The sequence below is a fragment of the Anas acuta genome, chromosome 22 (genome assembly GCF_963932015.1).
Source record: "Anas acuta chromosome 22, bAnaAcu1.1, whole genome shotgun sequence".
NCBI classification, from domain to species: domain Eukaryota; kingdom Metazoa; phylum Chordata; class Aves; order Anseriformes; family Anatidae; genus Anas; species Anas acuta.
Window position 1 is genome coordinate 3907322 of NC_089000.1, and position 15674 is coordinate 3922995.

Sequence of the window (15674 nt, forward strand, 5' to 3'; positions counted from 1 at the left end):
GCTGGTGAGTGACTGCCTGCCGGTGCTGTCTGTCTTGTTCTGCAGAAAAAGGGTTCGCTACCTGGTCACCTTTAGTTAACATGATGTGATCTCAGTGCCTACTAGCTGTTGAGCTAAACAGCAGCTGATACAAGAAGCTTGTTTCTAGTCAAAAAAAAAAAAGAAAAAATAATCACAAGTTAGCAGGCAGGCTACGTGGTTCACTGGGACCAAAACACTTGCCCTGAAACTCCTGCTATGCTGGAAAGAAAGGCAAGAAATTAGAGGCTGAAGAATAACACTCATGATTCCCAAAAATACCTACTGGCAAGAAGGTCTGGCTTCTTCCAAATTCCCTTCTGGTGGGCTGGATCTCTTCAACGAAGTACGCAAGACCCCATCAGCAGCCAGAGGCCCAGAGTCAGATTTTTTGAGCAATGGGCTACGAGGGAGCTTTCTGTGATTCATATGGGGCTGGGGTAAGGAAAAAACGTGACCTATTCAGCCGGTAAAGGTTGCAAGGAGCAAAAGCTGAGGGAGGAAAAAGGGCAGTTGAGGAAAACTGCCTTTTACTCTGCACCAGAAATCTTAAGGTAAATTAATTGAACACTGGGAACATGAAGGAAAGGGGGGAAAAATGAACCCGCAGGGATGCTTGTACTGTAAACCTCGTAAGTCACTCTGCAAGGCACATACCTCAGCAACATATTTTCCACATTTCACCAACTGCTGTTGTCCAGGCACTTTCTATTTTCAAAACCTTCTATGTATATAAAATGTACACAGGCAGGACAACACTTTTTCATTACATCCCTGCGTTCAGTCGTGTTTTCTTCTCACAAGGATTCTTGGCATGGAGAAATGAGAAGTGCCATCCCTTAATAAAAGCCTGTCCTTTTAAACACTTTCAAATTTGCCCTGTTTTAGCTAAACGTGACGTTCTTTGTGAACGTTAAACAGCGGAGAGAGAGACGGAGAGGGAGCGGGAGACACACACACACACTCACTCACTCCTGGGGAAGATATTCGTCCATTTAAGGAATGAGAAATCATCACATTCAGCAGCAGGTCTAAATACAGTAATATGAAGGTCCCTTTCACTCCCCCTGAGCAGGAAAATGTCACTCTGCACCAGACACCCAAATACTCAGGATTCAAGTAAATCCCTCATTTTTAAGGAGGGAGCCAAACACTTCTGTTGAGCAACGATGGGGCTGCAGTAGTGAGGAGCTGCTGTACACCACTTCTTTCAATGGCTTCTGCGCCGACATGGCAGGGTTAGAGACCAGTCATGGGACCCGGCACAGCATTCCCTGCCCGCAGATAAGCCTCGGGGCCATGGGATATCTCACACGCTGCCTTCAGCACCTCCTGCTGCCAGGGTGGAAGGGAGCGCTGCGCCGCATTCTGCACCCTGCAGAGCCTCCTGCTGGGAGGACGGGGACCAGAGGAGCTGCGTTTTACTCACCAGTGATCCATCCATCATCTCGCCCTCTGCAACAACGGAGGCAACCTAGAATTACGGTGGTGTTGGAGCTATTTGTGCTGTACTTTATAATGCACTTCCACCATTCTCTACACTGCCTCCTGCTGACATAACCTAGGACTGGAGCAGCTAGAAAGCAAGCCAACCACAAACATCCATCAGAAAACATTTTATACGGACTGAATTTCTGTAACCTCCCCTTTTCCCTCCCTTTACCACCCTGCACAAATTATTTCTCCATATTTCTCCCCTCAAAAAAGAGCCACAGTAATCCAGTAACAGCCTGGTGTTAAATAGTGGTAACTCATATTTATTACAATTATATACAATCGTATTTTATATTTGGAATCTATACATGATCACACAGACGAGCACGCTTGCTTGGTGAGGACAGTGAGACTCAGTTGTTACAAGAATTGCTCCGCTAAGAGGCTCTGATGCAGTGAATAATATAATTGGACACCACCATTTTAACAGCCGAGAACACAATGCTGCAAATGAGAGGTTTTAAAGTTCACTGTTTTAATTTGTATATAGCCCCAATGGGGCAAAAAAAAAAGGCTGGACTGGGCAAGAAGGGCCAGCGGTGTACCTCAGAGCTGGAATTGTTTTCTCTTCTGTAAATACTGCCTTGCTAAAGCAGGTGCCTGTCACTGGGTAGGTGCAGGTCTCAACTGATCATTTAATACAAGTTTTCTCCTCATTTAAGGAGAAAAACAAGCTACGAACCATTGCAACAATTCAAAATTAACCAATTATTTCAGCATCTGATATCATCTCATTCAGGGCAGCTATAAATAAAATGTAAGATGTCAAAAACTGATGCGAGCTCCTTCTCTTTGGAGGAAGAAGTGTAGTAATTGGGATGAGTGGGGTCATCTTTTAAAGCCTTCTTTTACTGGGGAGCAATCAGTAACAAAGCCACCTGTTCTCATGCATTTTACTGTGGCCATGAAACCTGGACTTGGTCCCAAGCAAGAGGCCAGTTTGAAGAGTGGAAGGGAGTGTGTGGGGTGGAAATAGTGTTCTTTGGACCCCACAAGAAATTTAGTGTTTTCAAATGCTAGGTAGTTTCAGAAATTTGAGACTTGACGTAAGGCTTGGAAGAAGGTGGCTGAGACTGAGATCTGGTGAGGAATTCAGGATTAAACCGTTCTTTTTTGGTGACAGAATACCAATTAGTTTGAGAAATAAAACAGGTATTTGGGGAAGCAGTGAGAATTGCCTAGGGGATTATGTGGGGATTAAAGACTTGTGAAATCAAAGAGCTCGGCACAGAAAAGTTTCTGAAACTGAATGGAAGGGCTCTAGGATGCAGCAAAGAGGCTGACCACTTCAGGAGAGATGCTGAGAGTTTTAGTAAGGGGACTTATGTAGTTGTGGGGCATGGTAAGGCGACTGGTCTTCCAGCCTAGGCAGTGACCCCAGCTCATGGGGAGAAGGTAGGTCTGGGAGGGGAGAAGAAGCCACTGCAACGCTGCACAGCCTTGTGGTGAAACAGGGCCCACCTTATTCACCGGGCAATCATGACCCTACTCAAGGTCAATCATGGAAGAATCACTGGAAGGGATGGTGGCACTCCACAAAATGGGAGAGGCACCGGGGACAGTGCAGGAGGCTAGGGAAGATGTACAGCAGCATCAGCAAAAGCCAGGGTGCTTTAGTCAATCTCGTTCTCATTGCTGGCCCCCTCAGGTCTTCGTAGCTTTTCCACTTGCTCATTAATCTGCCCATCCCCTCCTCTCCGGTCCTCAGTCTGGACACCCAGACATTCCTCCTCATCCACGTGGCTCACATCATCATCCTCATCATCCTCTTCCTCCTCTTCATTCCTTTTGTTTTCCCTTTTCTCCTCCTCGCCTTGCACCTCCATCCGCACTTGGCTCTTGACATCGATCACCGCCTTGTTGCCTTCCTCGGCGCTCAGCAGATGGCAGCTGACCTTGGAACCCTCCGGGCTGTGGTTCTCCTTGACCGGTGAGGAGGTGGTGGACTCGTTGCTGACGGGTGAGATGTCGCTGCTGCTGTTGTGGTTGGCAACAGCAGGGTTGGAGGGCGAGCTTGGCTTCACTGGGATCTGCCACGACGGGATCTTAGGAGCCGAAGGGGAGGGAGGGAATTGTCTCCTTGGGGGAGAGAAAGGGAGGAAGAAAAGGAGAGAAAGGGGCTTTTATTAAAAACACTGAGGGGTTATCATTGGAGAGAATGGTATTTGTAATGGGGAAATCACGTAAAGCAGGACTGAAACTTCAAGTCTCCTTTGTCACAAGTGAACAAGAACAAGGCCACTTCTTCAGGCAGAAGCTCAAAGTGTTTTACCCAGTAATTGAGGCTACACACCAGTAATCTGAAGTACTAAAATGATCTGGTTCGGCCAATTTCACAGAGTAAGTTAGCACTCAGGAATGCTGCCTCTGGAAAGACATGAGTGTCCCTTTTAAAACAATCACTAATTAATTGGTAAGGAAAATTCCCACTGGAGCAAGAAGTCAGAGACATCAGCTCCTGGTACCTGAGCCAAGAAATTTCACCACCTGGCTCTTGCCTCCACTGTGATACACAGCTATTGCACGCTGGCTCATTACAATCCAGAGCCTATCTCCTAGTCCCAGCATGCACTTTACATGTTTGGGCCAGATCCTGGCTGTTGCAAACTGGTTCAGCTTCTCTGATTTGAATGGAGATGTACTGGCTTGCACCAGCTGAGAAGCTAGCTGCTCTGTCCTCAGTGAGTCCTCTCCAGGTGGGCTTTAAGGATTTGATAGTGCCAAGCTAATCCCAGCTCTGAAATGAGAATGTAAATACTAAACAGGACAAATGTAAGTGCAATGGGGAGCCCTGGTACCCTCAGAAAGTGATCCATAACGAAGAGTACAGCAAAAAGGCTTGTCTGCTCTGGTGCTCCCTATGTGTCCTTGCTTTTGTAACATGGAAAGTGGGAGTATGAAGAGATATCAGATCCCCCTCTGAAAAGGATGATCTGTGACAGGGCGTTCTCATGGCACTCAGGTGAACTGGCAGTGCCATGGGCGAGAGCAGAGCAGACCAAAGCTGTCTGTTCTCCTACAGGGAGTCCTTGAACACAACAGGGTCCATTTCCACAGACTGACCTAGGAACAGCAGTTGCACTCACCTTCCTCTTCCCACTGCCACCACTAGTCATGGAAGAACTCTGCTGATCTAACCTCCATCTCCTGAGAGTGCAATAAGCTAATGCCTGCATTATTCAAACCAGTATCATAAATGCAATCAGCAAATTCAGTCTGGAGACTTTCTTGGCTCCAGTGTTGCTGCTGCCTCCTCACTGCAGAAACATTAGCCTTTTTGTTAAAAAAACAACAGCAAAGTTTGCTTTCCCTAAAGTACCTACACCCCAGTTGCATAAAAGTGATTTTTCCCTAATGGCAGACAGCCCTCACCCTTGCCCATTCTGGAAAGCCACTTCTCCTCTGCTGGTGGCCATCAGCAGACGGCAGAAAGACTTTGTGCCAAATGTATAAATCAAAGAGGGAACCCTCCTTGACAGGCAGACCAAGGGACAGGTAAGCCTCTTTGCTTCCTATTCATCCAGCCTGACAAGCAGAGGCCTAAGAAAGAAGACCGGGTCTGTAATCTCTGGGCAACCTTCCTGTTGCTGAAGAGATGTCATTAACTAGTGCTCTCTCCCAGCAGTGGTGCCACTGTGACCCAACTTAACAGACAGTAACTTAGTATGTGTCCCCAGTCCTCCACAGCTTTCTGCTGTGACTGCTGGTGGGAACAGGAGGTGTGGCAAGAATTTAAAAGACTATTAAAGCCAATACACTCTTCAGACTTCTGAAAAGCATTCTTGCTGAGATTCAGAGTATGTCTAGTCCAATCAGAGATTGGTCTTTGAAGTCCATCTCTGAGGAAAAAGATGATTTGAGAAGACTTAGTTGCATGTGGAAGGAGGTAAGGGAGTCATATTGGAGTGAAAGGATCAAAAACTGAAAGGCTTAATAAACTCTTAAGTACTGGTTTTAGAAAACAAAGGATTTCCTCAAAAACTGAGATCCTTAGGACTGTCCCACAGGCTGAGATTTCTATCACCTCATTTCAGACTTGTACAGTGTAAGATGTCTACATCTGAGCTAGCCAATGGAGAGAAAAAGGCTCTGCTAAAGTGCAATTTATCCTGGTTGTGCCCTAACCATGAATGGGGCAGAGGAACGGTATCCACCAGTGGTTCTCTCTCCATAACAGAACGGAGGAGGGCAGCTCACGTGTAGCCAACAGCACAAACTAGGTGAGAGGCATCCTCCCTGTGGTGAAAGGCAGAGAATTCCTCTATTGCAAACAAAAGGGAAAAATCTTATTAATTATTAATTGCCCAAAGCGCTCTGTGATTTAAGGCAAATTTGAAAAACATTCTGAGACCTGCAAATAGAAAGTGTAGCAGAGTGCAAAGTGGTATTATTAAAATAGCAATAACAGGATATAGAGCTAGTTCCTGTTGGAAATGTCTTTCCTCTCTATGACTAAGAGAATCCCAGAAAGCAACCCTTCCCCACACAACCATCTTCCATCAACATATTCTGTCCATACCGGTTCAGGAGGAGTCCTTTTAACGAGTAGATCTCAGATTTCAGTTCATTAATATTCTGTGACTCCAGAATCCAGTTGGTGGAAGTTGTTGCCTATAACATGGAAAAGAAGGTGTAAAGATCAAAGCATGAACTGGGAAATAGCTCACAAATGTCAATTTTTCTATCTCATCTTACCTCTCCTCCCATTTGGGAATCTCAAGCTGGGGCTAACATACATAAGCTCTATCACTTAAAATCTTAGATCTGAGCAAACCAACTTCCACAATGAAGGCGGACCTGGATGGATCCCCACAATAACCAGAAATAAAAATTGTTTCAAGGTGCTCAGACAATTCAAATATTTGCTTTCAGGTTAGAGGACTAATTAATCTTGTTTCCAACAACCATTGCTGAAGCATCTCAAGGGGACCTTTCTTTTTCCTTTAGAAAGCAGCCAGCAGTTGTGAGAATTCAGACAAAGCAAGCTCTGCACAGCATGTTTTCCTCCAGTATGTCAAACAGAGAAGAATACACAAAGACATAAACCAAATTATTTGCCATTGACCTATGGAATGATTTTTAGATAAGAACTAGGATCCTGAAAGGCAGTGGGAGTTGCACTGAATCAGGTCCTTTACTCTCTCCTGTGCCTGCAATTAGCTGAGGCAACAGATTCAAATATTAGCAACTCAAATAGCAGCAACTGGTTTAAAACCACTCACTCATTTCTCCTAAATCATGAAATTAAGTCGACTATCTGCGTTCTGTGGTGTTTAGAGGTGGACTGATAAAGTGATGCTTGAAAGCTCCAAAAACTTTCCCCACTAGATCTGAACAATTAGAACTATGCTTGAGTTACCAGATTGTATCTCCAGGAAGCAGCTGGACTAGGCACTGTCTCTCGGATATTTCAAAGCAATGAATGCAATTTGGTGGGGAAAGATAAGTAACTCTTGGAAGCCTGGTACAGCTGCTGTCAGCACTGCATCAGAATTGCTATGGGATATCAGGCAGAAATTAGAGTAAGGTAACAACTGAAGAGAACATGCTGCAGATAATACTTTTGGCAATTTTTCTTTTAACCCTTCTGGGAACTTGAGAAATGGGAACAGCACTCTGAAAGAGAGATCACGGTGTGGTTACCCCATCCTACCACTGCAGCAGCTCCTGTAGCAATGGGCTGAGTGTGGGACCAAAAAACACTCACATCTAGCACTTCCCATAGTAATTTCTGCTACAAGCCGTTACAAATGAATCCATTCACGAGCATCTCTCCAGAGATACTCTTAGTAAATTCCCCAATGAAGGAAGCCAGGACTGGAATAACAAAAAACTCCTCCTTGCCAGCTCCTCCTAGACGTAGCCAGGATTGGTTGCTCCTACTCACTCCTCAACCAGACTTCAGCTAGTGCTGAACAGCCCTGAACACCTTCAGAGCCAGCACTCCTCACAGTGACTTCTGGGCTGTGAACCCAGTGAGCTGGGAGAGGCTCAGCCTGTAGTAGCTGTGATATACACAGATGCGTTCCCCTGGGATTCACACTCCCAGCCCTCAGACAGCAAGAATCCAGGAGCCACTGTTCTGGCTCTCCAAGACCTTGAAAGCTACAGCAGCACATTAACAAGGGAGTGATTTCCACTCACTGGCCTGCAAAGGACTCAAATTTCCAAAACACATATGGTGCCAGATGCCTAGGATTTAGAAATAAAATCTGACATCTGGGGCTTTTTAGCCAGTCTCTTTAAAAAACAGTTGTAGAAAATTCAAGCCTTGAATTTTTATGTACGTTTTTTAATTACTTAAAGTCCCTCTTTTTAATTTTTTACAGCATGCCAGTAGGAGTTTGAAAAGCAGATATAAAAACTTACATTACAGCTGAGAAAACACAGCTTTTATTCTTTGGTTTGTGGGGTTGCCCAAGTTTTTCTTTGTACACATGAGGTTTAGATATCATAACAATGTGTGCTACCATTTCAGTGCAGGGGGTGGAGAGGGGGGAGGAAAAACTTTAAGACTCTCTAAACCACCAAGACTCTTATGCCCTTTTCCCTTCTTAAAGCTCAACATGTGGCCTTAATCTTAACACTTACGACCTGAAAACAGTTTTCCAATTTCCGGACTGGCTCCAGGCCACCGACAGGCCACAGTTCCCAAGGAAAATTGAAGTGGAGTGTTGTGACCATAAACTGGCTTTCATGGTTGGGTTTACAGCTGTGCCACTGAGGGATTCCTACTGTACAGTGTGCACACCACAGAGTCAGCTGTGGCCCACCAGTTACACACCATCAAAGGGTTTCTATGAGATTGAAGTATAGGTATGGGGAGAAGACAACTTCTCATGCTGCAGGTAGATCACAAGGTATGTGTAGGGGATTTAACAGTAGAAAGAAAATTCTCTCCCTGTACTAAGAGTACTGAAAGATGTCTGGAACCTGAATAATTCCAAATTTGTGAGTGAAAGGAAGACATCATCTCTTTGTGACTGGTTCAAATCCATCCCGTCCCACATGTAACTAACACCTACTGACTGACAGAATGCTTAGCTGCCAAGTACTTCAGAAACAAAAAGTACCTGAACAGGAGTTAAGCCATTGTTTTGAATCAAAATACAAAGGAGATACATAAACATGTAAAATTACATATTTTCAGAAAGAAAAAAAACGCACATCTGGCCTTTACACCTCTTTTGGTCACTGGACTAACAGGACAATTATTTCATTTCAATTGCATCTCAGAAGTTACAGAGCTGAGAACAGGTCTAAGGCCTCAGACACAAATGCTGCACGCAAAGCCATATAATAAAGCCCTCTTAGAAGTCAGATATGTCACTGGGTACCCAATTAACATCCAGTGCTTTAAACAGCCAGCCTATGGAAATGTCAAATGCAGAGAAACTGGTGGGGGACATGACAGAGATGAAGGCTGGACTGTGAACCTAATAAAGTGCTTTTCATGTGGACACAAAGGAAGACATGCATCTTCTACAGATGGTGATGTTCTGAAGGTGAGGAGCTGGAGTTTGATACCTTAGAAGCAGCCAGTTCTTGGGTGAGCTCCTGGATTTTCTGTTGTTGCTGGATTAGCGATTCCTGGACAGCTGCTAAAGTCTTCTGTAACTGAGTCACTGTGAGGGAAAAAGCAGGAGAGTGTTAAACTGAGATACATGCACACACGTCCTTTCTGCTGTCTAGCTACAAAGATGCCTCTATTCCTACTATATCTAATTTATCTACGCCCGCCTGCTCGCTTTAATCCATATGATTTATCTGCACTACGGGTAATCTACCTGCACTGCATCTAACCTCCAGTATTTCTAGTTTATCTTTCCATTGTATAGATGTCTATAGAGCACAGTATATCCGTCCAAAACCTCTCCCTTCTAATTATATTGGTTTATGATTTGTACATCTCCCTGAACTTATACAATGTTTGTATCATTTATCTACCTTGGGCCTCACACAGGCAAACTCTGGGGCTAGCTCCAACCTGGAAAGAGGCTGGTCTCAGGGCTGACCTTAGGGTATCATGAGAAATGAAAGATGCTTGTCTTCTTGCCCTCCACTAAAAAGTGTAATTAGCAGCCTCCTGCCCTGAACTCACCAGCTCCTTCACCCCCAACACGTTTACAAACACTGCTGAAAATCAGCTTTTTTCCATCCCACCATATACTTCGTGCATCTTCTCTTGTATTTCGAAAGAAAACCCAGTATTTCCCTCCTCCACCCCAGCAAACACTGAAGATCAACTGTTGGACTTCAATTCCAGCTGCAGGAGAACTTTTTCTACTTTGGTACTTTATCCAAAGCTTCCAGGCAGTAAACAAGCTGATAAAATAAAATAAAAGCTCTATTGGTGTGACAGGTAACAGCTAATCCAGACCATCATTAGGGCATTGGGTAATGAACAAGCACCCTATAGAGTCAATAACAGAGAAGGTGGCTAAGGTCAGGGAGGCACAGTAATTACAGACTTTCCTGACCCTGCCTTGGATTTTCAGATGGAAGGTGGGGGGAAAACACCACAAAAAAGCCCCTGAAAACATCAGAGAAGCAGAAATTAAAAATGAACTTTACAGCCCTCCGAAAGGCTGTCATTTTATTCCCCTTATTAATATTCTGAGGTTGGGAGCCTTTCCGTAAAAACATAATTAATTGAGGCCGCGCCGACAGTAAACAAGCAATTTCAAATTAAACCGAAATGACGGCGGCTTCATTTGCAAATGTGAACAGATTCTCAGAGCAGATAAATGAAGTCACCACATAAAGTGGAGATGGAGGGAAAGAAGAGGGTGGGGGTCTTGGCAGAATGGAGGATGCAGGGAGAAGGGCTTTGAGGGGTGAATTGATGGAGTCATTAATCTTTACCTGTCTGTGTCACACTGCCACTCATCTCGGCAATGTTTGACTCAATCCTCTGAAGTTGTTTCCTATCTTCTTTGCCTCCCATGATGAGAGGGAGCAGGTATTTCTGCGTGGAGGACATAAACTTTTTTTACAAAACAGGGATATGCAAAGCGGTCTCTCTAATCTTCCTCAAAGTCCACCACCCAAACCCCATCTTTATCACAGAGCCATAGATTATTTATCCACAAACCTGGCTGAGAAAAGAAATTCTTCCTAATCTAGGTATTAAAAGAAGCTGCTGAAGAGAAGATGGAAGACTTGTGGGTATATTTTTGGGGGTGCTGAAAAACAGTTCCTGACTCTGTTTAAGGTTTCCTGGGACGGCTCTCACTCCAGAGAAACATCGATGACATATAGATGTCAGATTCAGACTTCAGATTTCCTGTTCTCAAACGTGAACACACTGATGTTGAACAATATTTTGAGCTCCATCAACAAGATAAGAAATGCAGAAGTTGGGGGAAAAGGGGAAAGGCCCTGAAAAGGACAGAGGAAGCATAAGAGAGGGAATGAGAGTTGTTATAAAACCTTGTGAACCCTGGTGTTAGGAGGGTTAGAGTTGCAGAGGGAAAATCAGAGATCTGGAGAAAGAGGGATCTGTAGAAAAAGGAAATGGAGCAGAGTTAGTATGAAAGAACTATGGAAAGAGAGTAAAAGAAAGGGAGAAGCTACTACAGGAAGCAAGGCAGCTCCCTGACCCTGTACACAGCCATGAAATCTACATTATTCTGCCCCTGCAGAGGCTTGTCTTCATCTATTAGGTCCCAACTGTCCCCTAACAGCCATAGATCCTTCTGCAGCACTGCGCACAGGAATTGTTTATGCACTCTAAGATGAACACATCCAAGTGCAACATGGCAGGTGAAGAAGAGTGAGAGAAGGATGGTCTAGGATGTGGAAACAACTCTGATAGTGCCTATCAATTCTTCATCCTGGCTTTTGCTGCATGTACACACACTGTAGGGGCATACATACAGAACCGTTTCTGAGACAGAGCTGATTATCCAAACTGACATGTGTGGGACAGCTCTCTTTTACACTTAATAGCATTGGTTTAAGATTTCACTGTCGCTGTACACAGCTCTTACCCTCACAAAGCATATGTATGCACATATGTTTACACTCAGACATTCTGAAAACCAAATAGCTTTTGATGACTTTCATAAGCAGTTCTCTTTTAGTCCTTACAGAACACACATGGACAACTAAGTCTTATCCTAGCATCCTATCTTTCATTTAGAAATCACTATTTGCAAACTCCCTCAAAATGCCACGGAGGGCAGAGGGAATTTATCAACTGTCTCCAGAGATTTCTTACTCCTATAAAAGAATATGGGTCTCTGTTAGGCACACAATATGTCTTACGAGGTTTGGATAGACAGCAGAGCAAGATCTGTAAACAAAGAATACAGCAGTAAGATGTATTAAGAGCATCAGTGACATTACACCAAAATTTTTATGTAAACCATCAATATGTGTTAGAGGTGTGTCATTCAGTAACAGCAACGTGTTAAGGTTTGCAAGGCCCAGCAGCTGTTGTCTCCACATTTCTCTGGACACTGATCAGCCTCACCATTCTTTGCAAGAATGAAAAGATCAGCAAGGTTGGCATCACTGCTTTCATATAAAAAACAAGGGGATAACATAGCTTCAAAGGAGCCATCCTCTAAGTCATGTAATTTTACTTGCATAGATGGAACAAGTTGCTAAATCTGGCCTCCCTCTCTTACCCAGGAAATTAACGGTAGAATGGAACAAGAAAAGTAGTTTTAGAAAAGAAGGTCAGCACTTGATTTGTAAAATAGATTTTACTACAAAAGGCAGTAGGATTATCTAATGTCACTTACCACAGTATTGGAAAGCAAATTTAGAGTGAAGAGAGTATGTTCAATCAGAGGAACACTGCTCAAGAAATAAGAAGAGGCTACTGTCTCTACAGTACACAAGCAAACACGCGCTTGCTCTCCCTAGCTCTAAGCACACTGGAGTAGAACTGGGTGGATGCATGGTAGAGCTAGACATTAGCACCTTCTTTTCAGCCTTCTCATCAGTCAAAGACAACTCCTTGCTAATCCATGGTGCAGGATCAGCAGTGTACAAACTATTAGACTATGGCTGTGACAGTAACGTCTGCTGGCCAATGCTGAGAAAATCCCTTTACTGACCTGTCCTCAGTTTGCCCAGTTTAAAAATTAAATGAATATATACATACACAAATCAAATGACCTTGTTTCTGGCAGTTTGAGATACACTGCTGAAAACTAGTTTTGTTTGCTTGCCATTTTTTGCCTCTGCATTTCCATGTGAAGTGTCTACATTTCTCACATACACCAATGGCAGTGTCAGTACAAGCTGAGATGCTTGACCAACTTGGAACCAATGTGATCATTTGGAAACAAGCAGAATAACATCGTTCTCTCAGAGTACAGAGTATGGTGTTGGAGTAGTGAAGGAGACATTACCTTGTACAGCTGGTGGAAGCCAAAGGCAATTCCTGCCATTATGATAGCCAAAGCCCCATAATCTCGCCATCTGGAGCCAGGTGGACCTAAAGGCCAAAATCAAGAAATAACCATAGTCAGAACTGCAGGTGATAACATTTTCAACTAGTTCTCTGGTATGCCTATTTTATCGGAGAAAAAAAAAAAAAAGAATAATGCCATTTCTGTTTCTTAGCAGGCACAGATTTAACGAACAAGGGGCATTTGGATGCTGGTAGCACTTCAGGTACGGTGTACAGGTTCCTGTCCTTAAGACATCAAAACATCTGTCCAGACCAGCATCGATACTGGCCTTGCTCAAGGTGTCAAAGGGAGACAAATCACGTCAGCAATTAACAAAGTTCCATCCAGCTGTTTTTCTCTACTCTTGCCTTACAGAAGGCACTCCACACTCCCCCCAGACAACTATGGTGTTGAGTGCTAGCTCAGGTTAACTCATTACTTGAATACCAATTACTCTTCATTAGTGTAATTCTTTTAAATGGGGACAAAACCAGAGACTCAGAAGAGTGCAGGAAAAAGAAAGAGGGAAGCGTTTAGAGGAAAAAGAGAAATCTATCAGGGCAATAAATGGGTTTATGAAGGCTGTGTCAGCAATTACAGACTGTTTCAATAAGGAACGATCCAGTGTCTTTCAAGCCTGAATTACAAATAGGGACCAAAGCACATACAAACAGCAAAGAAAAAATATGCAATTAAATATCTACAGAGAGAGAGGTAAAGGAGAAGAGAAAGGATTGAGATATTTAACACACAATTCTGCACAGAAGCTTAGAGACTCAACAGAGCAGAGCAAAGATATGGCACGGGCTGCTCCTCCGAGCAGAATTAGAAGACACCTGTAGTTTTCCACCAGCTTTATCCTTTCACCTCCCTCGCAGTTCCCTTGGTGAATCTTGTACTGCCCCCGGGTTTCTGTAATAATAACGGGGATGCAGAGTGATCTTTCCTGAAGTTCAGTGGCAGGATGTGGGCAGAAGTGATGAGGGGGAGGCTGGTGTGCAGTCTCCAACCAGACAGACCCAAATCTACATGGGACCTACGATGTCTAGGAAATGCATTCTGTTCTCCAAGTTTTAACTCGGGTTTAACTGGCCGAAATGCCTAGAAGCTTGTCCCCTTTCCACTTGGTTAACCAATTGTCAGTTTTCTTGTTGCAATTGTCAGTTTTCTTGTTGCAGAGGTCTCCTACAGGCATTTCATTGCAACAGTTATTCCTAATTCCAGCCCTCGGGCTCTACAGACAGACACTGACTCAAATATTGGCACCCCTAGCTTCTTGCTACATCTCAGGATACAGTTCTCAGATTATCTGCTGGCTAGAAATCCGAACAAATTAAAACAGCTCTGCCAGAACCCAGGAATAGTGTCACCAGCAGTATTTTGGGTTGCTGTGGTTGCAGCTTTGGAGCTTAGGCACATGATCAAATTATCATAACTTTTTAACTTAATGAGTTAAAACACGTCAGCTAAGCTGCAGTAACTGGCTGTGTACATGTCAGGATTGAAAATGATCCCTGGCTAGCCTTGCTGCAAACCCCAGTCCTCCACCCCACTTCCCCCTCCTTGCTCTGCTCCCACCTTCGTTTCTGGTACCCGAATTCTCCTGGACGTCCAATTCTCTGCCTTGAACTTCAAGGATCTTTCTGTGACGCTGCAACTCCAGGCTGAGCTGCCTATTGCAAAGGATTAATTAATCTCAGAGGGTCGGTGGGTCCAGCTGTGGCCTGTCCATGGCAGTCTGTGGCTGTCCCTGACTGTCCCCAGCCGCGACGACCTCTGAGCAGGATGGGGAGACACCTGTAGCACCCCGCCTGCTTTGCCCTTTCACCTCACTCATCTCTCCCTCCGTTCCTCTAATGCTGGAGCTAAGAACATTTTATTGCCCCCTGGTTTTCATTATTAATGAAAAGGGACCAGAATGATCTTTCCTAAAGTTCAGAGAGTCTATAAAGGCAAGAAGCCGAAATGCCATTTTACTCGTTTTAGAGATGTGTGAAATAATTCTGTCTTGTGGCAAAAAAAAAGTGAGGGGGGTGGAGAGGAAAACTGAGTGAGGGACACAGTAAAGGCTCTGTGCTGACCACATCAACGTTACGATGTTAGGAAGAATGTCACAGCTCTGCCTGAAATCCACATTCAATCTTCTTTTTTGTCTGCAGTGGAGGGGGGTTAGAAGTTTCTCAGCTCACGCTGACTTTGCATATCCTCAATTTCCCCACTTCTAAATTGAAAAAATATTCAGAAGAAATGAAAAAGCACTAATAGTCTAGATACTCCTGAGTTTAAGTACTGAAATCCTCCTGAAGAAGATACGCTGCATACGGGGGATATAACAAACATACAGAGACCCTCAAAATGCTGATAGAAGTGACATGGATGTTTTCTCCAGCTGTAAATCTGTTTTTTTTCTTTTTTTTTTTTTTGTAAGTATATTTAATTCTCACAACAGCAACTGTAAATTGCACCTCCAGAGCAAATACTCACTATTTTTAAGATCCCCATCTGTCTCAGAATTAGGTTTCCTGGTCTCAATTAATTAGGCCTCGTGCATCACTAGCAGCCATCACTGGCACTCACATTTAAACCCATCGAAACTGAGGCCAGAAGAGGTGATTTTTCAAGAGCAAACAGCAAACCCATACAAAGAAGTTGGGGAAAAAAATACAGGAGTCCAAATTCTTGTTTCTGTTTTCAACTGTAGGAGGAAACAGGATGTATTTTACAGCTTCCTCCCACCTCAAGACACAGGGGCAG

At 44.0% G+C, this 15674-nt stretch overlaps 1 protein-coding gene across 2 annotated transcripts in view; it reads right to left on the reverse strand.

The window, feature by feature from the left end:
- Positions 1-1749: 1749 nt before the first annotated feature.
- The window catches only part of PEX14 (peroxisomal biogenesis factor 14), a 77456-nt gene continuing 63531 nt past the window's right edge, over positions 1750-15674 (reverse strand). For both annotated transcript variants that reach the window (XM_068658856.1, XM_068658857.1), the window contains 5 exons: positions 12879-12964; positions 10378-10480; positions 9040-9137; positions 6032-6123; positions 1750-3591 (listed from right to left, as the gene is read on the reverse strand). In XM_068658856.1, the coding sequence (XP_068514957.1) occupies positions 3126-3591; positions 6032-6123; positions 9040-9137; positions 10378-10480; positions 12879-12964 (845 nt within the window). In that variant the 3' untranslated portion in view covers positions 1750-3125. The remainder of the gene's footprint in view (positions 3592-6031; positions 6124-9039; positions 9138-10377; positions 10481-12878; positions 12965-15674) is intronic.